General features: G+C 37.9%; 1 protein-coding gene across 4 annotated transcripts in view; it reads right to left on the bottom strand.

Moving 5' to 3' along the window:
• Positions 1 to 3,243: 3,243 nt before the first annotated feature.
• Positions 3,244 to 24,767, bottom strand: part of SPPL2A (signal peptide peptidase like 2A) — a 59,836-nt gene continuing 38,312 nt past the window's right edge. For 2 of the 4 annotated variants that reach the window (XM_077827512.1, XM_077827508.1), the window contains exons 7-16: positions 21,850 to 21,946; positions 20,769 to 20,870; positions 18,588 to 18,669; positions 18,205 to 18,279; positions 17,030 to 17,086; positions 16,784 to 16,837; positions 16,252 to 16,351; positions 14,881 to 14,958; positions 14,365 to 14,525; positions 3,244 to 5,885 (exon numbers count right to left, since the gene is read on the bottom strand). In XM_077827512.1, the coding sequence (XP_077683638.1) occupies positions 5,811 to 5,885; positions 14,365 to 14,525; positions 14,881 to 14,958; positions 16,252 to 16,351; positions 16,784 to 16,837; positions 17,030 to 17,086; positions 18,205 to 18,279; positions 18,588 to 18,669; positions 20,769 to 20,870; positions 21,850 to 21,946 (881 nt within the window). In that variant the 3' untranslated portion in view covers positions 3,244 to 5,810. Of the gene's footprint in view, positions 5,886 to 12,211; positions 12,246 to 14,364; positions 14,526 to 14,880; positions 14,959 to 16,251; positions 16,352 to 16,783; positions 16,838 to 17,029; positions 17,087 to 18,204; positions 18,280 to 18,587; positions 18,670 to 20,768; positions 20,871 to 21,849; positions 21,947 to 24,767 lie in introns of all 4 variants that reach the window. The other 2 variants (XM_077827509.1, XM_077827511.1) reach the window with 2 other exon arrangements.

The raw sequence follows: 24,767 nt of genomic DNA, 5'->3' as shown, positions 1-24,767 counted from the left end.
GCCAGAATTCTTGAAATCTGAGAAAGGTGGATCCTTCAGCTAAGGGCACTGAAGTCTCTGGGAACTGATTACAGATGAGAAACCTGCTTAGACAAAGACTGTAACTTTCTGAAGTTAAGTTTTGTTTTATCTGTAACCTTTCATCTCTTTCACTCTTATTTGAAATCACTTAACCCTATTTCTTAGTTAATAAACTTAATGTTTTATTACAAAGCCATCTCAGTGCTGCCATCTTGAAGTGAAGTGTAAGTCTTCAGATAACTTAACAGCCTGTTGTGTGCTCTGTCTCTTTGGAGGCAGCAAACTTAACTTCTGAGTGTTCAGTGAGCAGGACTGGACGCTGCAGAAAGACGCCTCTGAGGAACTTGGGGAGTGGGATTCACTCAGTGCTACCTGGCAGAATTCAGAAGAGTTTGCTGACAAGGCAGGCAAGCTGGTGGGTCAGGAACCTGACACACATCTTAGCAGCAGCCAAGCTCACTCTTGCTGAGGCAAAGTAGTAATACAGTGGCTCACAATTCTGGGTACTTGAGCAAGCTGTCACAGCATCTCAGCCAATTTTGAGTTATCTGCACCCTTTTTTTTCTCTCATCACATAATAAGCTCCAAAAAATGAGTTATTTGTTCCCATCTCCCTATTACATGGGTAAGACAGACGTTTCTGGAAGAGGCAGGCCTGAGCAACAAAGCTGGGATATACATTTCTCCTAAGTTCAGCCATATTCTGATTCAGCTTATGCTAGAGATAAAGGCCAGCTGCAAAGGTTTGCCGTGAATCGAAACTGCCCCAAAGTTTGGAAGGTTTGCCCCTGGGGTTTCAGGTCAGGTGCAGCATTAGTTAATGATCAGACCTCATCTGAATACATGAATTACAGCCCAACAATGAGGATTTCACAATTTTGTAAAAATCTATCAATGAGACAGTATTAGTTATTCAAGTTCAAAAGTTACTCTGGGTATGAAATATTGTTAAATTCTGCTTCCCATCTGACTTTAATTTCCATAGCTGTTGACTAGACTACTGTTCTGAGTCAGTGCATGCATACAATACAAAGTGCATTCCTGTAACAGTTGTATAGATTTTCAACACAGCAATAGCAAGGTTATGTAGGGCAATAATGGGAAAACACATTTGATCTTTAGTTCTGAATATGCCACACTGTGGTTAAGGTTGGAATTTGTAGACACCTGAATGAGAATAAAGAGACTGGGACATGGCGGTGATGCTGCACCCCATCCTGACATGCACATGGGCTGGGCCTGCCCCAGAAACACCCCAAGCCCCCTCCAAGTCAGCACACTAAGATAGCAAGCAAGAGGGATAGAGGCTCCTACTCATGCCCAGCCCTAGCCCTAGCCCTAGCCCCATATCCAGCAGCCAGGCTCAGCCCAGCAGGATCCAAGTGTGGAGGGGCTTAGTGTAGGGCAAGAGGGTTCTGGGTGGGGCAATCTGGGTACAAGTGGCTTGGTGTGGGGGTGGAAATCTGGATGCACACAGGCTTGTCTGGGGGTTCTAGGTGCAGGGGGTATGGGACTCTGTGGTGGGGTCTAGGTAAAGGTGGTTAGGGCTCCGCAGGGGGATTTGGTGGGGGAGGAGAGAGTCTAGGGGCAGGAAGGGTGAGGCTCAGTGGGGGGTGGGGGAAATGTCTGGGCATGGGTGGGGGATCTGAATGCAAGAGAACAGCCTTGCCACAGTGATTTACTTCTCCACCATGGCTGCTCTGGGTGCCTAAAACAATGCACCACCTTGCTGGGGAGGGGCATGCTCACTCTTGTGGCTTCCCTTTGCTTCCCCATCAGAAGTCATTTTTCTATGGGGAAGCAAAGACATTTGAGGGAGACATAAATTCTGCACGTGTGCAGTGGCACAGAATGCCCCCAGGAGTAAGCTGAGGTCTGTAAAATCATGACTGGTGTGGAGAAAATAAATAAGGAAGTGTTATTTACTCCTCATAAACACAAGAACTAGGGGTCACCAAATAAAATTAATAGTCAGCAAGTTTAAAAATAAACAAAAGGAAGTATTTCTTCACACAACACAGTCAACTTGTGGAATTCCTTGCCCGGAGTTTTTGAGAAGGTCAAGATTATAACAGGGCTCAAAAAAGAACTAGATAAATTCAAGGAGAATAGGTCCATCAATGGCTATTAGCCAGGATGGGCAGCGATAGTGTCACTAGCCTCTGTTTGCCAGAAACTGGGAACGAGAGACAGGGAATGGATCACTTGATTACTTGTTCATTCCCTCTAGGGCACTTGTCATTGGCTACTGTCGGAAGACAGGATACTGGACTAGATGGACCTTTGATCTGACTCAGTACAGCCATTCTTACGTTCTTCTTTCTTCTCTGGTAATAAACTTTTCAGGGTGAACTATATTCTTAGAACTATGCAAACCACTCATCAAATGAAGTCCTCTGTGACACATGTAAAGCCATTACCATCAAAAGAGTTGCAGAGGTGTAATGGATTAGAAATTTGTAAGTTACTGTAGTGGACTACACTAGAATACAGAGGGACTTCCCTATAGCTAGAGTGGAAAAGTACAGTAGTTAAAATATAGGGTTTGATTCTGCAAACGCTACCAGGCACAGTACTTGTCATGAGTAGTCCCACTAAATCATGCCCCTGAAAGCTACACAGCAAGTGTTTGCTGGACTCATAGTATTGCCAATAAAGTAAACGGATTTAACTCAGAATTCACACAGAGGAGACCAGACTTGATGAGTACCCCCCCTAAAATAAGAAGGTGCTATTTTAAAACAAGGCAGTTCCTTTTCAAAATAGAATTGTACTTTAAGAGGCTTTAGACAGTGGATAAAGTTTTCAGATGTGTCTAACTGACTTAAAAGCCTTGGGCTTGTCTTCACGTATAGTGCTACAGCTCTGCTGCCGTAGCACATAAGTGAAGATGCTTCTATACCGACAGGAGACCTTCGCCCATCGGCATAGTTAATCCACCTCCCGCAAAGGCGGTACCTATGTCAAGGGGAGACGCTCTCCTGCCAACATAGCACTGTCTATATGGAGGGATAGGTTGGTATAATTGGATTTTTCACACCCCAGACCAATGCAGTTTTACGTAGATATAGTTCTGCAGCGTAGACCCATGAGACTTAGGCGAGGAGTTAGGTTCCCAAGTTACTGGTGCACTTTTGAAAATTTAACCATGTATCACTATTAATATGGTCAATAGTACCAGTTTTCTTTAAAAAAAGACAAAGAACAAAGCAATTACTCAAATTACTTTTTAAAAGACAATTTATTAAAAACATTCTTAATGTGATCATTTAAAAATTGCCCGGGAGGAGGCTGTTGTCAGTATTCATACAATGAAAAAAGTTAAAAGTACAATTTTATATTAAGTAATGCTAGTAAGGCTCTTAGTGTAAAGAAAAGCCCAATTGAAAGTATTAAACCACCTAAACGACTTAAAACAAAATTGAAAATACACATCCTCTTGAACTATTCATAAAATATGTTTCAGTAGTCGACACTAACCACTTACATACATTAAACTTTAATCTTATTGATATTTTCCCTAAATCAAGCACAAGCATTCAAAGAAAAAAAAAAAAGTTAGTTTACATCCCATCAAACTGCAGCGTGTGTGAGAAACCTCAGAGAACAGTAATTAGGCCTTGAGCAATACAGACTTCTCAGAGCAACTGCTGAACACATTGTTAAAAAAGCTGCCAAACAGCTCCTTAATTTACACTAGATTGGTTATCAACTAGTTTGGAAGTTTAATAAGAAAATTAGAGAGATTCCTCCAGAGGGAAAAAACACAGGATAATTTTACATGAGTTTATGAAGCCTTTAAAGTTTGAAAGTCCAGCAAAATGCCAAGTTTTGATCTCTTAATTGCTTATGAAATTTTGAGATACTTCTCCCTCATTACTACTCCATTTTGACCGAGGTTGGGCATGTCAAAGCTAAAATTTCACTACAGCAATTTAGCAGTTGGCACTAGAAATAGAAAGTAATTTAAAGGACAAAAAAAGGACTTCTTACCTTATTTTTCTGTAGAGAATGTTTTAATCTGATTTCAGATTACCTCAACATTTACTGTAATGCTATTAAGCACTGAGGTATTTCCAGTGCCTGAAATTGATTGTAATGACTAGAGTTTACTGAAGAGGTATTGGATAGCTCGGAGAATTGATAATGGAATGGGACAGCATTTCACCTTGATGTAGCCTAGGTACGTTTAGCTCAGGATAGTATGAAGTGACCACTACCACCGTCTGAAAGTGGTTTTGTGGCCATGGTTGTTTCAGTGCAGTTACAACCAAATAAAGCAGCTAAATCACCCACATCAGCTGGCATCCTTATGGTCAGTCTCTACAGAAAGGTCAATGATTGACTGAGTTGTGGAGACTAAGTGGGATGGTTGAATCACTTAAGTGAGATGTTACGGGGAAGCCTACATTGCCATTGCTCATGTTGTGTCTGCTGTTGAATTGCAGTTTCCAGGGCTCTCACTCTGGCACTTACTGTAAGAACTTAATTCACTTATAGAAAAGGAAGAAGATTTGCATTTAAATGCTACCTGAAATTAGCAGTGGGTGAACTTCAGAGGTTCGCAGTTGTAGGCTTCCGCAAGTCTCTTTGGTCAAAAAGTGTTAGCATAACTGCTGTTGTCATATTATGGGCCTAATCCCTTGGTATCTCCTCCATTTGCAGTTTCCACAAGAAAATCAAGTGTTCACAAAATCAGACTCTCCTAAACGTGGATTTAAGACACTGTCCTTTTTAATATTTTTAGAACATTTCAATAAAACAAAACAGAAATTAAGATTAAGTGACAAATTAAACACATGCTTTGGCCTTAACATAGGAAGGATTACTGCTACTTATTTTGTACAGTATCAACTACAGATAATTCTTAAAACTTCCTCTCCAAACTTCAGGACTGGGTGGGTACAGATCTGGAGGATTCTTCTCCCTCTATAGGGGCCTGATCCTACACCCATTGAAGTCTACGGATGCAGGATCAAGGCCTGGGGTTCTAGGGCAAGTTGCCAGGCCAGAGATTCAAGGCAGTCAAGAATTCCAGAGATTTTTTTTCCCTAATTAAAGAAATTCTAAGAAAGAACAAACTGGAAGTTTGGGTTTTGCTGTTCTCTTGGTTGTTAGCCTGTATTTAGATTTCTATGCAATTGGATAAAGAAACCAAAGCATCAAGTTTAGTTTATATTGTATATTGTAGTTCTATTTTCACTGCTGACTGACAGAAGGGCCGATGTGGGGCAGAAAATAAAAGCATGTTGAGTTGCACCATATCCACCTTTATGGCTTATGTCATGTAGGTTAATATACAGACCTAGATCAGTCAGACAGTTGCACTACTATTTATAATCTCATTAACACAATCTCTGCATTCGAAACTTTGAGAGAAGTCCTGTGAAGGGCACTTCTAATTCCTAGTAGTGGAAGCCAACCAATTTTAAACAAATATCAGTCAGAAAGTCACTTTATGACCAGTGGAGATGGGGGCAAGATATACTCGTATAAAAATATATTGTATATAACATGTTTAGAAAATTGCATAGACAATATTTTTATTTAAAAGTGATATAAGGCACAGTTTTACTAAATATATTGTCTGTTAAAAAAGCAAATCTATTTTAATCTCTTTGACATAATGTAATTAATAGTACCCTTTCCATAAAAATATGTGCAAGTGTAAAAAAAGAATTTTCATTTGGAACATGAAATACTCTAGTGTAAATGTTAAATCAGTCAATTTTCTAAAGTTTATTTGTATAAAATCTGACCACCACTATTTTAGATCACAATCTTCGGTGTTATTGTTCTCCGGACTGTTCACTGGTGGTTGTAGTGCTTTCTTCATTCGCTGTATAATCTAGATGTTCCATCATCTAGGCAGAAACAAGATTATTATTTTTAAAATACTAACTTCTTATTGGTCCAAACTTTTCATCTAGTTAAGAGAAATTTAATTAAGTAAGGATTAGAGTGGAATTAAGCAGCATACAGTGAGGAAATTCTCTGCACAAGACTGAAAAGGAAATATCCAAGCTTATTTTAATTAATTAACACTTTGCACCATGACAATGCTTTTCATTTAAGGATCTCAAAGCGCTCTACAAGAAATGAATTAAAAGCCTCAGAACACCCCTATGAGAGAGGGAAACATCCATTAAAAAAAAATTGACAGTTGCATAAGCAGACCAGGGAAGCGAAGCAACTTGTTCAAGGTGTCACAGTCACTGGAAGAACTGGAAATAGAATTCAAGCATCTTATTTAATATTTAAACTTCGGAAAATCCTTTCTGAAGAGAAAGGGTTAGACTGGCTTCACTGCAAATAAATACAATTTACAACTATGGTATGTAACCTATCATTTAAATCAGCTTTTGTACCAGATGAGTGGAAGATAGCTAATGTGACACCAATTTTTTAAAAAGGCTCCAGACGACACAAAATTACTCAAGATAGTTAAGTCCAAAGTAGACTGCAAAGAGTTACAAAGGTATCTCACAAAACTGGGTGACTGGGCAACAAAATGGCAGATGAAATTCAGTGTTAATAAATGCAAAGTAATGCACATTGGAAAACAATCTGAAATATACATACAAAATGATGGTCTAAATTAGCTGTTACCACTTGAGAAAGATCTTGGAGTCATTGTGGATAGTTCTCTGAAAACATCCACTCAATGTGCAGTGGCAGTCAAAAAAGCTAACAGAATATTAGGAACCATTAGGAAAGGGATAGATAAGACAGAAAATATCATAATGCTTCTATATAAATCTATGGTACCTCTTCAATACTGCCTGCAGATCTGGTTGCCTCATCTCAAAAAAGATATATTGGAATTGGAAAAGGTACAGAGAAGGGCAACTAAAATGATTAGGGGTATGGAACAGCTTCCCTATCAGGAGAGATTAAAAAGAATGGGACTTTTCAGCTTGGAAAAGGGTCAACTAAGGGGGGATATGATATAGGTCTATACAATTGTGATTGGTGTGGAGAAAGTGAATAAGGAAATGTTATTTACTCCTTCACGTAACGCAAGAACTAGGGGTCGCCCAATGAAATTAATAGGCAGCAGGTTTAAAAACAAACAAAAGGAAGTGTTTCTTCATACAACACACAATCAACCTGTGGAGCTCTTTGCCAGGGGATGTTGTGAAGGCCAAAACTATAACAGGGTTCAAAAAAGAACTAGATAAGTTCCTGGAGGATAGGTCCATTAATGGCTATTAGCCAGGATGGGCAGGGATGAAAACCATACTCTGAGTGTCCCTAGTGTTTGCCAGAAGCTGGGAATGGATGGCGGGGAGGATCACTTGATGATTGCCTCTTCTGTTCATTCCCTCTGAAGCACCTGGCATTGACCTCTGTCGGAAGACAGGATACTGGGCTAGATGGACCATTGGTCTGACCTAGTATACCCTTTCTTATGTTCTTACATTGTTCTACCATTTTAACTATACTGTTTACACACTACTTGTCATCCATAGCCAACCCTTGCCTGTTTTTGAATCCTTTGTACAATTCTTCAGCTTTAAAACCAACAAGTCTCTTACCTACAGAAAACAATTACATAAACATAATTATGATTCATATTTGTCAAGCCTAGAGGTGATTAAGATCACCCATGTATTTAGGTACTGGGGAAAAAAAATTTACTGATTTAATTCAAAATCCACAGATTTCTGTTTTGTGATGGAAATTAATGTTCAAATTGGGACGTTAAAAAGCAAAGCTGGATTTTTTGTTGCCATTTCCATTGATAAGTAATAAGCAAGGCATAACAAAGGTATAATTCCATTTTTAGTTGTACCTGTAACATGCACATACATACACTCAGGGTGAAATCCCGACTCACTGAAATCAGTGGAAAATTTCTCACCGACTTCAGCAGAGCCAGGATTTCACCTTTGCAATCTGATCTGAAAAGACACATCAAGAGCTTTCTGTGATTCTACAGATGCAAAATCCAGTGTTCTGACAAATCACCCAAAGCCAAAGCCCCTCCTAGGCGTGTCTACACAAATTAAGCATTGGAATCTATGTTCAGAATGGTGAAAAATTTTTTTTACATGTCTTTCATCAGAAGTCCAATCAAGCACTACCACATCACTCTGCTAATAATGCATACCCTCCTCTATCCCACTTAGTCTGAGATCATACACGCAACACTGAGTTGGAAAAGAACTTATTAACTGTTTAAAAAAATCCTGCTAAACAAGCCAGTGTTAATTATGGGACCAATTCAAAATCCACTGAAGTCAATGGGAGCCTTTTCAATGACATCAGGTGGTTTGGGATTAGGCACATATTAACAATAGTGACGCAGCTGATTATGTGTGTGTGTGTGCATGTATATATATACACACACACACACACACACACACACACACACACCCCTGCCAAGATCCAAATGCCAGATACAGAATGAATGTGAGTATTGCAGATTGCTTAAAATGACAGGCAATTTCTGCAGAATAAATGTTCTATAAACTCCATTTCAGGATCCTGTATTATTTCTTATATACTATACGTATGATGTGGTATAAAAATGTTTTGCCTCATGTTTTCAGGATGGCTGCACTACTCATGACCATGTATTTTGTATGTTTTTTTTTTAATAGAAACCATTTTTGAAATGTTTTGGTTAACTGAACAATGGTTATTGAAGCTCTTTTTCAAATCCCTTCCAATCTGTAAATAAGGGTGCTGAAGTTACCATGGATCCCCTAATGAGCAGACACTGGGGGAAGAGACAAATGATAAATATATCTGAGAAACATAAGCTACCTAACAGAGCTTTTCCATATGTAAGTGTGACAGTTTTACGGTCCAATATCACAGGATCCTCTCAAGCCAGAGGCAAGTGCTGAGTCCAACACTGAAAAGCGGAGACTCTCCCATTTATAGTGACACAAAGCTCCTATTTCTACCACAACAGGCAATGAGATACTTAACCCAAGATGTTAAGGTCCTGGGTCACAACACTTGTTTCTAGCTCTGAAAGGTCCTAAGATATCAAACGTTAAGATAGTGACATTTTTGTACATGGAAAAACTCAATTAGGTAGTTTTTAAAATGTGTTATAATTTTCTTCTGTTTTGGGGGTTTGTGTAGTAACTCAGGAAACCTGGCTTTAATAGGTGGAAAGTTAAACTTCCAACTAAAAGTATGATAGAATTATTTTAGAGATTTTGTCTGATGTGGCAGATACAGAATACTTAATAGTATGGTGTAGTATAAAGGTTTTTCTGGCACCTGTTTCAGATGACCAGCTAACTTGCCTGTGAACAAGTCAGTCATCCCAAACTCAAACCAATTAAAAAATCCCCCCAACCTTATAAAATGTACATGTAGACATGCGCACCATAATGCTAAAGTCTGATGATGTTATAAGAAACTACCACTAGTTAATCAAATCTGTAGCTTGCAATTATGACCTTGTGTGATTTAAGTTACAGAACTAATAAAATGCATACATTGTGCAACATGTCATGTTATTCATATACTGTACTTGTTTGTCAATATCCAGTATAACAGACAGATAAGCGAGGAAGGGCTCACCACACAAGCCAATGACTTATGTTTACAGGCTGGGAAAAATTTGGAGAGAGAAAAACAATGATCTCCTAAGTCTCTCAGACATTATACAGTTAATATTGCATTTTTTTTTTCTCCAGTGGGAGAAGTTTTACTTTAAAAACACCAAGAACAATTTTATAGGCTCCGCTAATACAAGCGCAGTAAAACAGGTTATGGAAGAATATTTGGATTAAATCAATAATTGGTGATAAATATCAGACCAAAAAAAAGAAACACATTTTCCATTTAGCTACACCTGTGAAACATAAGCAATCCAAAAGCCCAACTCATTTTTTAAAAAGCTATGCAACCTTACACAGAATTGCTGCATACTTAAAAAATGAACAATTTACTTTTCCAAGTAAATCATGTATTTTAGTGAGTCATGAAAGCTTTTCCTGTATGCAATGATTCATTACAATTCCCAGCAGACTACACCTTAAAAGGTCAGAAGCTGAAAGTAGGGTTGCATCATTGTGACCTGTGAAATGTATGCTAACATGCTCATTTCTAAGACTTGAGCCTCAAAAACTATCTCAATGTAACCTCAAGGAAGAATTCCACAGGAGAGGTTGAAAATTCATGCTGATAACACTACACTGTCCAAAAAATAAGAACATGTACTCTTGTGGCAGAGTGAAGGGAGGAGGAAAGAGGGCGAAGAAAGTGTGTTTAAAGGTTAGAAATCCAGACTGCCCATCCCATTTTAATTTGCATTTTAAGACTCCCGCCTAGTTACTAAACAAACACACACAGTTTAACAATACAAGTAATCTTGGATTTGTGGCATTCAGCTGACTCTTTACTTCTGTGAAATCTGATCTGACTATTAATGTTGCTTAAGCAAGTTCTGTATTTAATTTCATGTTTCTCTTTTCAGAGGAGAGGAAGATAGATCAGGGTTCAAAATATCATATTTGCCCAATAGTGTGCAGTCTCCCTTCAGAGTTAGTTCAGACTACTAGCAAATAAAAATTAGGATGTTTTTAGAAAGCATAATAATGAGCGGAGACTGTGGATAGTATTCCAGTACAAGACCACTACATCTGCATTCTAAAAATCTCCATGAAATTTGATTGGAAAATGTATATTGCTCACACACTGTAATCCTTCTCAAAATGATAAGCACAAAAAAAGTAAACAGAGGAAAAGCAATTAATTTACATTATGTAGTCAGGCATGCATTTTTAGCATTATATTTGGAATTATGGCCAAAGTGATTACCATTAATGTTAATAGCCAAGAGCTGTATGTGTGTGAAGTATCATGTTATTCCAGATACTGCACACTTAGGGTATGTCTTCACTACCTGCCGGATCGGCGGGCAGCGATCAATCCAGCAGGGATTGATTTATTGCAGCTAGTCTAGATCCCCGAGCGCACTCCCATCAACTCCTGTACTCCAGTGCCACGAGAGGTGCAGGCAGAGTCAACGGAGGAGCGGCAGCAGTGGACTCACTGCGGTGAAGACACCACGGTACGTCGATCTAAGTACATCGACTTCAGCTACGTTATTCATGTAGCTGAAGTTCCGTAATCTTAGATTGATCCCCACTCCCCAGTGTAGACCAGGGCGAAGATACTCATCTCAGGCTTTGGAATAAAACTGCTTAATCATCCTCCTGTAAGCTTTGAAAAGATGTGTAACAAATAAGGGGCAGGGTACTGTGCTGAACCATGGTCATCACAGGATCCAAGACAGTCAAGAAAGGCAGCACAATATATGGCTGGATATGGAAGCTCTTACCTAGTAATGACTATGAGAGAATATTCACACACAGACAGTAGTATACAAGAATTATATGAGGCACTGAGCCAGATGGAAATATCTGTGGGGTATCACACAGGTAAGGATAGCAAGCAGTGTAATCAAACACCAATCCAGTGACTCTCATGGCATCCATGGAGATCTGGTGTATTGAGTAGTAGTGAGGTACACATGGCCTCTCCACCATTCTTATGAAACATGCTTCCACTTGCTCTCAGCCTGCATGTGCCCTGAATTTAGACTAAAGTTTAACAATACTCTCGGGAAAAATGTAATACCTAAAGAGCAGAATAACTCTGGTAATACGTCTTCAATTTTACATGTTAGAATTTTTAAAACATTCTCACCCTCTGTCAAAAAAGGGCATGCTTTAATTTTTGACAAAGGATGGGGGTTGTTAGGGGAAAGACCACAGAAGGACTTCCTTCAGTTAGTTCCAGGACATGTTTTTATTGCTGTGGCAATGTAGCGGAAAGTGGCTGCTGCTGCTGCCGCCATTACCCTACCTGAGTGAAAAGGTAGCTAAGTTACTGAAGAAAATGTGTACAATTTGTTTTTTGGTTGTTGTTTTTTGGAGGGGGGGGCAGACGCTGTCCTTTAGTAATACTCATTTTTGATACAGTTATTACCAGTAGTTTGCTTAATTATTCAAATTCCACATTAAGGCTGAAATCTTCATGACTCTTCTACTTCTTAAAGTATATAATCAGAAGTTCTCATCTGCCTTATATTTTAAATGAATTATATCCAAAAATGGAAGGAAAACAGGTGGAAAAAAAGATTGAAAAAAAGAAAGCAAAAGAAAAGAACGGATGAGCAGATTAATACAAATTTCACTAAAAGAAGACTATATCACACCTTGTAGTAAAGGCTTCCTGGAGGAGTCCAACACCTAAATGAAATTCACTCCATTATTACAGTCATATACAACAGGAATGTTTCAAGACAAAACTAAAAACAAAAGAATGATTTAGTGATAACAGCATCTAGAAAACCAGAGCTATTGTGTCAAATGACACAGTCTAGCTTACATTATACATTAATGACAAGATATTAGGCATCTTCAAAGGTGATTTTCTCAGTGTGGGCAAATCCTCACAGGCATAAAGCGTGTGCAGCAGGTACATCAAGGGTCCCCATCCAGCCCAGTAAGGACTGCTCCAGCTAATGTATTCCAGTGCTATTTCAGCCCCCAGAGGCCTCAAGTTTACTCAAAAGGTGGCTGAAAACACACCTTTCCTCCAGCTGCACTGAGCATTAGCAACTGAAGATTTGGCCCCAATATATTTTTTAAAATAAAAAGGTATGTAAAGAAACCATTTCTAGTTCAAAATACAGAATATGCATATACTGCAGGAAGTTAAACTATGCAATAAAGATCTGAGATATATAGGATTCTCTGAATCTGAAGATGCATTGAATAAGATCCTCTAAAAAATATAAATTGGGTGAAATAAAGGCAAAGAAATCCTAAAACTGTACAGAAGAAATTGAGTAAGTGTCTCATTAAGATCACACAGAATGTTTAAATCTCAGCCAGATCTCCAATACGTAAATCAATTTTTGTGTGTGTGCCAAAAACTTTGACCCAATAACAGGGCCAAGTTCAGAGCGGTTTTAATCCTTAAACAAAAACAAACCAACCCCACTGTTGAAAAAGTACATAAAATAACTACTATGGCAACATAAACCTTCCAAGTATGAATTTTGTTAGAGGAAGTGTGAGAAAAATTTTTGGTAGCTAAAAAACTAGAAGTTTTTAGACCAAACATACTAACAACTTAAGTGAGGAACATTATATTGTTCTCTCTGAATGAAGTTAACTATAAACTCTCTACTCCCAGAGGTAGTAGACAGGCAATGTAGAGAGGTTACCTCCATGCCATGTCAGCTCTACATCTGGATGAGTGTCATCCTATATTATATATTAGCAAAAAAAAAAATTCTTCCCGCTTTCCTTAACACAGCTATCTGAAAGTTAGTTAGTAAGAGCAATTTCTCTCAACATAAATCAATTGTTCTTGAAAATAGCGGTCCACATTCTGACCAGAGCTACCACACAACCCAGTGGAAGGAGATACAAAGATGGCTTTAAGACACCTTTAAATTCTCCCAGTATTCTTGGATTGTCCTACTGCTGAGCCAGTTCCCAGAATAAATCAGAGTAACATCAAGGCTCTTTTTACATATGCTAGCTACCAACAGCTCCCAAGAGATTGCAGGGACATAGAGATGCTCTGTCCGTGACCCCTTTCCATGGGCCGGGTGCCTTGTGCCAGCAGCCAAGAGGTGAATGGCATATGAGCCACTATAATTCTCACCACCCAAGAAAGAATCAATTTAGGCAGGGGAAATCCTCAAAGTGTCAGCTTACAACTGCTTTGTGCTGACACAGTGAGACACAAGTTTTTGATTGTAATTGATATTTCTAAACCCACCCCCTATCCCCCCCGGTCACAAATGGTCACTTTGTTGCAGAATGGCATTTGTGATCATGACAGCATAAGACCAATGCAGAAAACATTAGAAATTAGTTTCTAAACTAATGTTAATGTGTGTCCAATTTTTTTTTTAAAAGTGTATTCTAATACAAAACTATTGTAGACCGGAAACTGGTTTCCAATTTAACATTTAGGTGCCATATTCAGTGTTCCAAATGATAGTATCTTTGAGCCATCATCTTGATGCAAAGTGTTGAAAATAATACACATTCTGGCACAATTCCTATTGTATTCATGTGAAAAATGTCATCTGTTTTGATTTTTCATATTACTGGACTAAGCCAAATATCTGTATTTTCCTTTAAATCTTGTTCTATCAAGTTGACTTATAGACTAAAATATACTTAGCTTCTACAAAAGGCTTTTTCTGTTAATTAAAGAAATGCAATAAGCACCACTAATACAGATGTAAAGTGACTGGCTACTAATATATTACCACATACTTATTCAAGGAAGAATACACACAAAGTTTCAAAACTGTCAGAACAGTTTTGTATGTATTCTACTTACCTGATAGCTGCTACCTTGCCAAAACTTCTTCATCTCCTTGCGTCTCCAGGCAACAAGTGAGCTGGTAAGGAGCGTACATGGTACCAAATAGAGAAGAGCTGGTTGTCCCATCTTCATCAGTGCCAGAACAACAAAAGTCAACACCATGCCAACAGCATAAGCTATTAAAAAAAATTCAGGACAGCTACTGAATAGTATACAGCAGTACATCACTCAATGTATTACAGATATCCCTTGCATACAGGACTAAAACTATAGCTATTACAGGATTTTCCATTTGTTTATGTAAATGTGCAAAAATAGTAATTTCAGTACACTTTAAATATTCATTGACATTTTCAAGAGTACTGATTTCTATAACGATGCAACTCAGATACAGACAAGTAAAACAAAACTAGAGATTAAAATATTGGCAGTATTCACTTTTGTAAAATTGAAGAAAATGATCTAGTAATTTCACAAAAGCAGTTTACAGAAAAATACACTTTGCCAAAATACTGTATTAAAATTATTTACCTATGGTGCAGGAAACATAATATACAGAAGACGATCCTGTCTGAATATCAAATCTTCGACAATAGGCAACCAGGAGACCTAAAGAGAGAACATGCAGAAAGTATTTATTGGAAGAAGTTTAAGTTGCCATAACATGAATTTACATTCATACTTCCCATTAGAGCAACAATATGGAAGAAAACAGTTAACTATAAAATTGTAAGTTAAATACCGTGGACAGCTAGAAGACTATTAGTTTTATTTAAGAAATCGTAGGCCAGGTCTATACTTAAAAACATACATCAACATAGCTACTGTGCTCACGGGTGTGAAAAATCCACACCTGACTCCCGTAGCTATGCCAACCTAACCCCAGAGTAGACAGAGTTAGTTCAACAGAAGAATGCTTCTGTTGACCTAGCTAGTGTTGCTCAGAAAACCCCCTTCCATCACTGTACTGAATCACAGTGGCATGGCTATGATGCTATAGCTATGCTGCTGTAACACCTGCAGTGTAGACATGGCTCTAGAATAAGCCTGTCTCTAAAGTCAATATCCCCATTTAAATGAGCTAATGTGCTTTCCACTTAATATAAGCGACAGATCTGCACAGTGGTAACAAACACCCAATACTTTGCACGTATGCAGTGCCTTCCATCAAAGACTCTCAACACACTTGAATTAAATTTTGCCTCAGGACAGTACAGAAAAATTAACACTCATATTTTACAGATGAGAAAGTCAGACAGAGGTTAAGTGATTTCCCCAAGGTCTCAAAGAAAGTCCATGGCAGAGCCAGGTGCAGAACTCAGGATTTTCACAAGATAAGCCCTTCTAATCTTTTGTAAAGTGCTGTGAGATCTACTGATGAAGAGAGCTAATTATTATTATGATGTTGATTAAAATGCAAATATATTTTCTCCTTCTATAAACACTGTAGAAATAATTTTGTTTATGTAGTATAAATTGTCTTTTAAAATGAGGATTTTGTATTGTACCATACATCATATAATTAGAAATTAAATGATGATAATCCTTTGCCATGTTACATTTCCTGTAAAAAACCAGCTTGATTTAAGATCACTGATCCTGATTATTATTAATGGCACTATATTCTACAAATACAAGCGCCATGAAAATATATATTTGTAAAACAATTATATAAAAAAGCAGATTGTTTTACAAATCTTAAAATACCAATTGTACTTAGACTACAGACTATTATAAAAATACAGATTGTTTTACAGTGCATGTACATAGATCAAAAGCTAGAAATCAGAATTAAACTCCGGAGCAGGCCTGAAATATAGAAAATCCACTTTGTAAATCAGGTTATTATGAAAAAAGGGTCACAGATAATTTTGTTTATAGCTGCCAAAAACATTTCTTTACCTGGTACAATGATGTCCCCGAAACCCAGTAGTGAAAATGGCATTCCACATAACGCCAGTGCAGAGTATTCAAGTCGAGGTACCCTAATAACGACTGGTAACTGTAAAACAATATTTTTAAATCCCACATAAATCCAATCTAAATCGTATAATTTTTTTAAAGAAACATTAAAATGATATTAGAACTACTTATTCATCTAGTTTCTGAAAAACATCAAATTAGGAAGAACCTGAATTAAGAAAACAGGAACCAACAAACTGAGTGTTTAAAATGTGATTTTAAGATTTAGAGTAGAAAAAAATGGATTTGCAATTTTACAGATCATATAAAGTGAAAAAAATTAAGAACAATGTAACCACAAACAATGGGAATATTAGATATGCATTGTTATCCTGACTATAAGCTATTGACGAACAATGATATCCAGGCCCTGAAGAGGAAAATTTTGAGAGTCAGGTTTTCCCCAAAAGAATAGCCTTTTCAGAGGATGCAATTTAAAGTCCAGTGAACATATCTGAAATACAATCCTTACTTTCTCATGGGGAGCTGAGCGTTCAGCAGGGCCTTCCACCAAGTTTCCATCATTCTAGGATCAAACCCAAGTCAACAGGTATTTAATACTTAAACAAAAGTAGCAAAAGCTGGCTATATTTTGTGAGAAAATTATACCGAAAAGCTACTTGAATTTACTGACTTTCCATAGCTAATTCAGTTAGTGTAATATCCTGCACATATGTATTCACATTGCATTCATACTACAGAAAAAGACTATTCATACCTTTTCACTGTTTCCAAAAGGACCAGCTGCAACTTCAATCATTATACTTTCCCCATTCTGAAATTTAAGGTTATTTTTAAATTAGTGAATTAATACTTATTTAAAGTATATAGTGTAACACTTCAATATTACAGATAGAATTGCTGCTTGCACCTCAGTGTCCTATAATCCTCTTAATGTACTACTGTATGCAGGATTATTTTGTCCAGGACATCATCTAGCAAACCCGTTCAAAATGGAATGCACTGATCCAAAACAGAAGCTGTTCAAATTCCAGTGAAGTGCACAGATTAATGAAGTAAAGATTTATGCTTTTGTTTTGTATTAAAAACACAGTCAGACCTAAACTGGCTACTATAGTTTGTTTTCTGATGAAAGCAGCTAAAGTTTTATTTAGCTGAAGAATCTGTCAGCAATCTACTCCTCTGCCATTGTATCCTTGTTCTTTCTACTTTGAAATGTGGGCACTTGCAAGTAATTTGTGCCACAGCACGTTAAAGAATCCGCATTCTACAAAGCGCCAAAACCTCAACTGATACATAAGGGTCTGAAAGCAAAGGATGGGGTACAGTAATAAAAGTCAGAATTTAGACAGGATGCAGTAATAAAACTGAGAATTTGGAAAACAGCAGGCTGCTGTATGACACTGACAGCATTTATTAGAATGTCGACTATAGCAAGTAAAAACAGAGCAGGCTTTTGGGGGCTGTAGCACAAAACAGATATACAATAATTTACTGTGAGATCCATTTTTGAAGGATTAATGACCATCCTGAGGCTGGTTCCTGTCCCCCGCCATTATATCAATGCTCCTTACATCCAAAGGGATTATAGTAGAAATAGGAGGTATCTACTGCTACTCATCCCCACTCCCTAGGCTGCATTTTGCTTGGATCCACCTTATTTTCACTACATTGTTTCCATTCTTTCCCCTTTGTTTTGAAGTTTAAATTAATGAGACAAACATTCCAGTGCAACCCTTCATTTAGATGTTGGTAGACTGAGAAACTGAGGAGAAATTACTTAACAGACAAACTCTTGGGAGTAACAGACTTTGAGTATCTAGAATGGTAGCCATGTCTGGACAATATTTAAATGCATAAAATTCAATCCACAAAATATAAAATGCACCAGCAGGCATCCATACCACAAATCTATCAAAACTGTGGACCTACCTTGGTGATAAATGGAGTTATGAAGACGAAAAATACATCGTACAAAAGAAGAAGACCTAGAAGTATCACACATGACTGGCAAACAGAAAAGGAAACATTAAACACAAATTTTCAAAGACTGCATGATATTTCTCATTAATACAGCAATCCTTACTAAATGCCTAGAGGTTACCTTTAATATTCTCTCATAAAATTTATGAAAACATTTTCTATTGGTAGTTTTAGTTTATGATTTATAAAAAACATTCTGGTGAGTCCTTTTGCTAACTTTAATGTTTTTGGAAAAAAGGAAACATTCTTTTTCATTCTTTAATTTACCTCTGGTTATTAGTATTTCTACGTGCATACCAACATGCTTTATTTAGGTAAACTGTTTACTGTACCTTAAAGTTGGGCATTTTCAGTGTTTTAATAAAGTTTAGGCAGAAAGCAACTCCCAAGATATCTTGTAAAATCCAAGCCCACCTACAAAAAAAATGAACCTTCTTTACATTTTATTTTTCTATATTTTCAGAGTACTGTAGGTTTGTTTGGTCTTGTTGGAAGAAAAGCCAAATTCTATAATCTTACATCAAGATATTATAACAATGACTGAAGTCTAGTTTTTATACCTACTTATTGATGTTCATTCATGGAGCACTGTCTTAACTTATAAAGTCACATTTCTAACTAAGTCTTTTATCTGCTATTGTAACAGGTAATATTTAAGACTACTTTAATGGAAAAAGGAGCAAAAATATTCAAATTTTGTATATAGTCAGTTTTCTATTCACCATGTATAAGCAATCAGGCTTCATTCCTGCAATTTCTTGGAAATGGGTAGGCTGCTGTGCCCATGCTGAGCCTCAATGGAAATCTGCAGGGCTGCAGTAGTCAACTCACTCAAAAGAAGTTTCAGGATTGGAATCTTAGTAAGTTTCCCCAATTGTGTGGGGGAGAAGAAAGTTTTTTTTAAAAATGGGAAAATATGGTTGTAAGCCCCACAAAAATGGCCAGTGGAACTCAGGTACTAGTGCAGTACCCGAAACTACTTTGAACTTATTTTAAGAGTAGATTTCAAGTTCATGGTGTCCATTTAAGGGCCTGATCAGAAATGCCAAGTGTCCCTAATTCCCACTGAGATCCCTTCAAGTTGAGGGTTCTTCAGCACCTTTCAAAATGTGCTCATCACCTTGAAGTCCAATTTTTCACCTCAGAGCTGTATTTGAAAGCTACTCTTGGAGCCTGCTACTGATCGGGATCTGCACCTTCACACCACCTCACTATTTCATGTTTCCACCACTGCATATACAATCAGACAACTGCAGTTTTGCTGGTATGGGGAAAATACATAGTTTGTGTTACATTCATGCCAGCAGCTCAAGATAAATTGCTCTGCACAAATTATATAGTATTCTAAATTCACTTAGTGCATTATTTTTTTAGTTATCAAGCTTTTTTCAGCATTTAAGCAACTTATGGAACATTAACAGAGTAATCTTAAATCATTGCAATGCCAGGAAGCTGAAGTACTGAGATCTATCTCCTTACTCATACCAAAATTAACTCAGGAATTCCTCATTTCCTTCCTCAATTAAGCCACTGGGAAACCACTAATAGTTAGAATTTGTCTTTATAAACTGCAGCACTGAGCTTATGTGTTAACAATCCATCCTGCAATATGAACATTAATTTTCAGTAAGTTAGCTGTTTGGAAGCAGTGTTAATGAAAACCTGGAGACTTATTTCAAGATGGCCCATTTACACATGAGCAACCTCCTCTGATAGAATTGTCGGACTCCCCTGACCAGCATGCTGTAGAGTACACCAACTGCACAGATGAACTGGATGGGAAGATACTGATGAAACAGCTGCCACCGCCCCTGACATATGTACACTCTCTTTTCCCCAAAAAAATCTTAGCCACAAAGACTAGTAGAGCTATACTTTGTGCCAACCCATGGTATGCCAGCTCTTTTAGCTTTGATTCTTGAGGCTAATATTAGCCTTATATGTTGTTCTGCACATAGCTTCAAGTCATCAGGGTCAAGAGACTTGTTTTTAGTTGAGAATGGTAGTGGAAGACTTATTAGCTTAGTCAGTCTTTTCCCAAACTACATGTTCCTGTTTTTGCATCCTTCTTTCTTCCTTTTTTCCTCCTTCTTTCAGTAGGTCAGGCTTGACAAAACACTGGCTGGGATGATTTAGTTGGGGATTGATCCTGCTTTGAGCAGGGGGTTGGATTAGATGACCTCCTGAGGTCCCTTCCAACCCTGATATTCTATTATTTATTCTTCCATTAAAGTAAGAAGGAATTATGTTTCCCCCTCACCACTATGAATTTATTTTGTTAGTAACTACAAATAACCATATAAACATGAATTGTATAGCTTTGTTTTAATGTTACCAGTTCTTTTCATTCATCTGTTTATTAAGTTTAGTAACGTTTTATATACTTTTTAAAAACTAACAACAACAAAAACTTAGAACACTGTGCTGCAGGATTTTCTCTATGGATAGGGGATTTATACATTTGAGTTATTTTCATTACACCTTTCAAAATTTTCTCCAAAATCATCACATACCTATCTTCATTTCGAAACACTGCCCAAACAACAGCTGTTGCTATGCAGAATCCAGCAAGAAAAATAAGTCTCACTTCAATATTTTTGTTGCAACATGAAATCCTAAAAAATGAAATGGCTAAATTAATTTGTCTTATATACAAAAAAGGCCTACAACACAACAAATAAAATTTACAGTTAAATTCAACAGAGGTGCTCACAAGCACTCTCTCTCTGAGGAGTCCTTCATTTTGAAACTCACTCTGCCCACTTGCTTCAGCAGAATCCAGATTTACTAACTTTGTAATCACACTACAAATCTCTCAACAGCTGAGGAGAAAAGCAAAGGCACGGGTACCTATGGGCAATCCTGTGCTTGTTTTGCATTTTAGACTTATGGGATAGGCACCCAAAACATAGCTTGGATGACTTTTGGTATATTATAGAAACATGGAGAAATAGATATTTAACAGAACAGTGCAAATGAAGGACTGTTATGGCTTGAAATGTGCATGGAACATTTTTAATAGGTTAAAGAGAGAAAATTATAATTAAATGTAGTGAAAATGAGACTGGTGGAATAGGAAGAGCGTGCAATCAGGCAGACTCATTATTTACATGCCACACATGCAGTTCCATGCTCACCACTAATGCCACAGCATGTCTGAAAACAGATGAGTCCATATGACCGTAACACACAGCTTGAAAATACATCTCAGACATTACAATTTAAACCCACCACTGCTACCCAGAAAGCACAGGCATGTTTGTTCAGCCATGGGTTTTCAGCATCCCAGATTCTTTATGCTAGTATTCCTTGCTCATACAGTAGTCCTAATGAAGTAAGTAAGGACTACTCAGGAACCACTACTTTAAAAAGTTTTGCATTTTTAGTTTTATTAAAGAGCCCCATCTTACCCCCTAGGCACCCTTACTTTGTGTTATAAATCTAAAATATGGGATACTGCACATAAGCAGCTGAAAACTTAAAGCTTACAGTAGTTTTTCAAACCATCAGCACATTTCCTCCCAGGAATTTTAGTAGCTACAGAAAAATATCCAAAACAAATAAACCATAACAAGGTAAAGAGATGTACAATACCTGCATTGCCCAAATGATATTCTTCTAATTAGTGCAGAAAGACAGTTGTACAGGCTCATTGCAGATGCCAAGCAAAAAACGGATATTATTACATACACTAGAAGGAAGAAAAACAAAAATAAGTGACAAAATGTATGCAACACAAAGATGCTCTGGCAGGAAGGAGCCAAGAGCTAGGAAATACCTGTGACAACAGTAACAGAATAATGGCATTACTTATGCCTCTTTAAGTCAAGATTGTATCAATAGGTTTTCTGAAACAAAATACTGAAACTTGAAAGGTTTGTACCATGCTGTAAAAATTCCCATCAACTAGAAACTTGAATTTTAATGTTTTAAACATTATTTTTAAAGGAAAGACAAAGTTCATGCTCACATGTGGTTTTCTTTGCACCAATGCCACTAAGAAACAGAACAATCCCTTCCTTGGGCCACAAGAGCCTAGATTTGTAAATCTTGTGTGCACACTCCAAGACTCAACTTTTCTTGCAGGCATTTAGGAAAGCTGGGATTTCACAGGTGGAGGGGCTGAGCATAGGCACCAACTCTGTGGGTGCTCCAGGGCTGGAACACCCACGGAAAAAAACACAGTGGGTGGGAGGGCCCTGCCAATCAGCTCCTCCCCATCACCCACAGCACCTCCCACCTGCTGCTTATCAGGTGTTCAGCAGCAGGCACTAGAAGGGGAGGGTGGGGCATGCTCAGGGGTGGGGGGTGGAACAGGTAGAAGCAGGATGGGAAGAGCCGAGGCAGGGCAGGGTGGGGCCTTGGGGGAAGGGGTGGAATATAGGTGGGGCCAGGGACAGAGTAGGGCTAGAGCACCCCCCAGGAAATCAGAAAGTTGGTGCCTCTGGAGCAGAGGACTGAAAATTATTCAGATGGGCTCTTATGAGATAGTTAAATAGAGTGTCTTTAATTTCCTAGGAGTCTATCACTTGGAAAAAACCTGATGAACTAGAATATTGTACTAAAAATTGTGTGTTATTAATTCTGCTTTTCAAATTTTGAGAGGTCCCTAGAGTTTTGGAGAGGCAACAGAAAAATAGAAAAAGTGAACAAGCAAATAAGACATGATAATTATTTGTCGTTAAACTGTGTTTCCCAGTCAGTCTTATCCTACCCCAAATGAAGGGCTCATGCCTGTTGCCATGGAAGTTAGCGGTGAAACTCCCACTTACTTGAACAGGAGCAGCTAAAAAAAGTTAGAGACTTTGATAGAAATGGATATTTGACAGACATGCCCAATAGATAGATTAAACACTAAAGGACCTATTATGCTCTACCTAGCCTGTGCCCCTATGAGCCCCTCAGTGCCCACTAGCAGACGGCCAACTATACTGTAACTCATAACAGGCCTGACACACTCACTATCCCCAACATACCTTTTGGAAACATATTAGGATGGCAGTATCTTGTAGGATATCGTATGTAAACTGGTGATGCACTGGTCAGGAATTTCATTGCATGATGTATGTACGGGCTGTGCATAAAGAATTATGTATGCGTCCTGGAAATATGTTCTTAAAACATATTTGAGAGGCAGTGCATAAAATAAGCCTGCCCTGGACAAAGGAATGGGGATTTACCAGTCTGATCGGCAGAGGATAATGAAAGTACATTTATATAGGACGTAAACAAAGCAATCAAGGTAAGCAGAAAACAGCTAAGTGAGCACACTGGGGGACAGAAGCTCCATCCCCAGGAAGTCTTCCTTGCTCTTGAGACAAAGACAATGGACTTTGCGGAAATACAAGGGGGGCAAAAAGACATTTTAGTTTTCCATCACTTAGGGAACAAAGGGGACAGCATCCTATGATTCTGTGAAAACTGGCTCCTCCTGCCTGGGGAGCTAGAGATGCTGGTAACCTGAGGTAAGTGAAAAAATTGCATAGGCCAAGATTGTAACTTGCTAAAAATTTAATTTTAGTCCCTAGAAAGTGTGGTTTTTGTTTTGTTTCTAACCATACCTGTCTCTCTGACTCTTCCTTAGTATCACTTAAATCTATGTTCTTTATCACTCAACCTATTCTTAGTTTTACATAAACTATAAACCTCAGTGCTGTTGTACTGAAGAAAGTATGAATTTTCAGCTAAGTTAACAGGCAGATTTGTGCCCCGTCTCTTTGGAGGCAGCAAATTTAATAATTGTGGAGAGGGAGATGTCTCTGGGCAACTTGGGGTTCACTGATTGTTACCTTCAAGACAATGTTTAGCCTGACAGAATCTCAAGGAATTTGCTGGCAAGGCAGACAGGCTGGAGTGTTAGGGAGCTGACAAGAGAGTTTAGCACAGCTCTCGCTTGCTGAGGCAGGGGGTTAACACAGTGACTTCCACTTCTGGGTGTCCTAAGCAGAGCATCACAAAGCCATTGGTGTGTAGAATAAGGATTTACACAATAGGTTCCTCATGAGTCAGTTATATATAACCAGGCTTAATATGCAGATGATTTTCCTCAAAAGACTATTTATACCAAAACACATTTATTAATCATGTAACTAACATATTTTTAGACAGTGTTACGTGAACATTATTTATTCAAGCTTAAATGTGTGTTCTATGTACCTAAAAATAGTTTCCTCTAAAAGTACCATAAAAAAGATCAAATACCAAAAAAACCCTTCTTCCATTTAGACATCTCTGGTCCTTCACCTACAAGAATCGATGCACCTGTGCAACTTTACACACGAGTGAAATTCCCCAGGTGAATAACTGCTTGTGAATAGGTTCCATTGTTGTAACAGAAACCATTAAAATTCAAGTTAAGGCAGACACTCCCTCAGTACACCATCTTATTTGTTTGTTTTTCCTCCATGCCTAACAGATAATTAGAGCATTAGCATCTGATTTGCATTTCCTGTTTTTTTAAACCATTTAGGCCACAACATGAACCTGCTGAAGGAGTTCACTCCAACTATTGG

The sequence above is a fragment of the Eretmochelys imbricata genome, chromosome 10, assembly GCF_965152235.1.
Source record: "Eretmochelys imbricata isolate rEreImb1 chromosome 10, rEreImb1.hap1, whole genome shotgun sequence".
Taxonomy (NCBI): domain Eukaryota; kingdom Metazoa; phylum Chordata; order Testudines; family Cheloniidae; genus Eretmochelys; species Eretmochelys imbricata.
The sequence above is the reverse complement of the archived record's forward strand: the minus strand, read 5'-3'. Positions and strand labels throughout refer to the sequence as shown.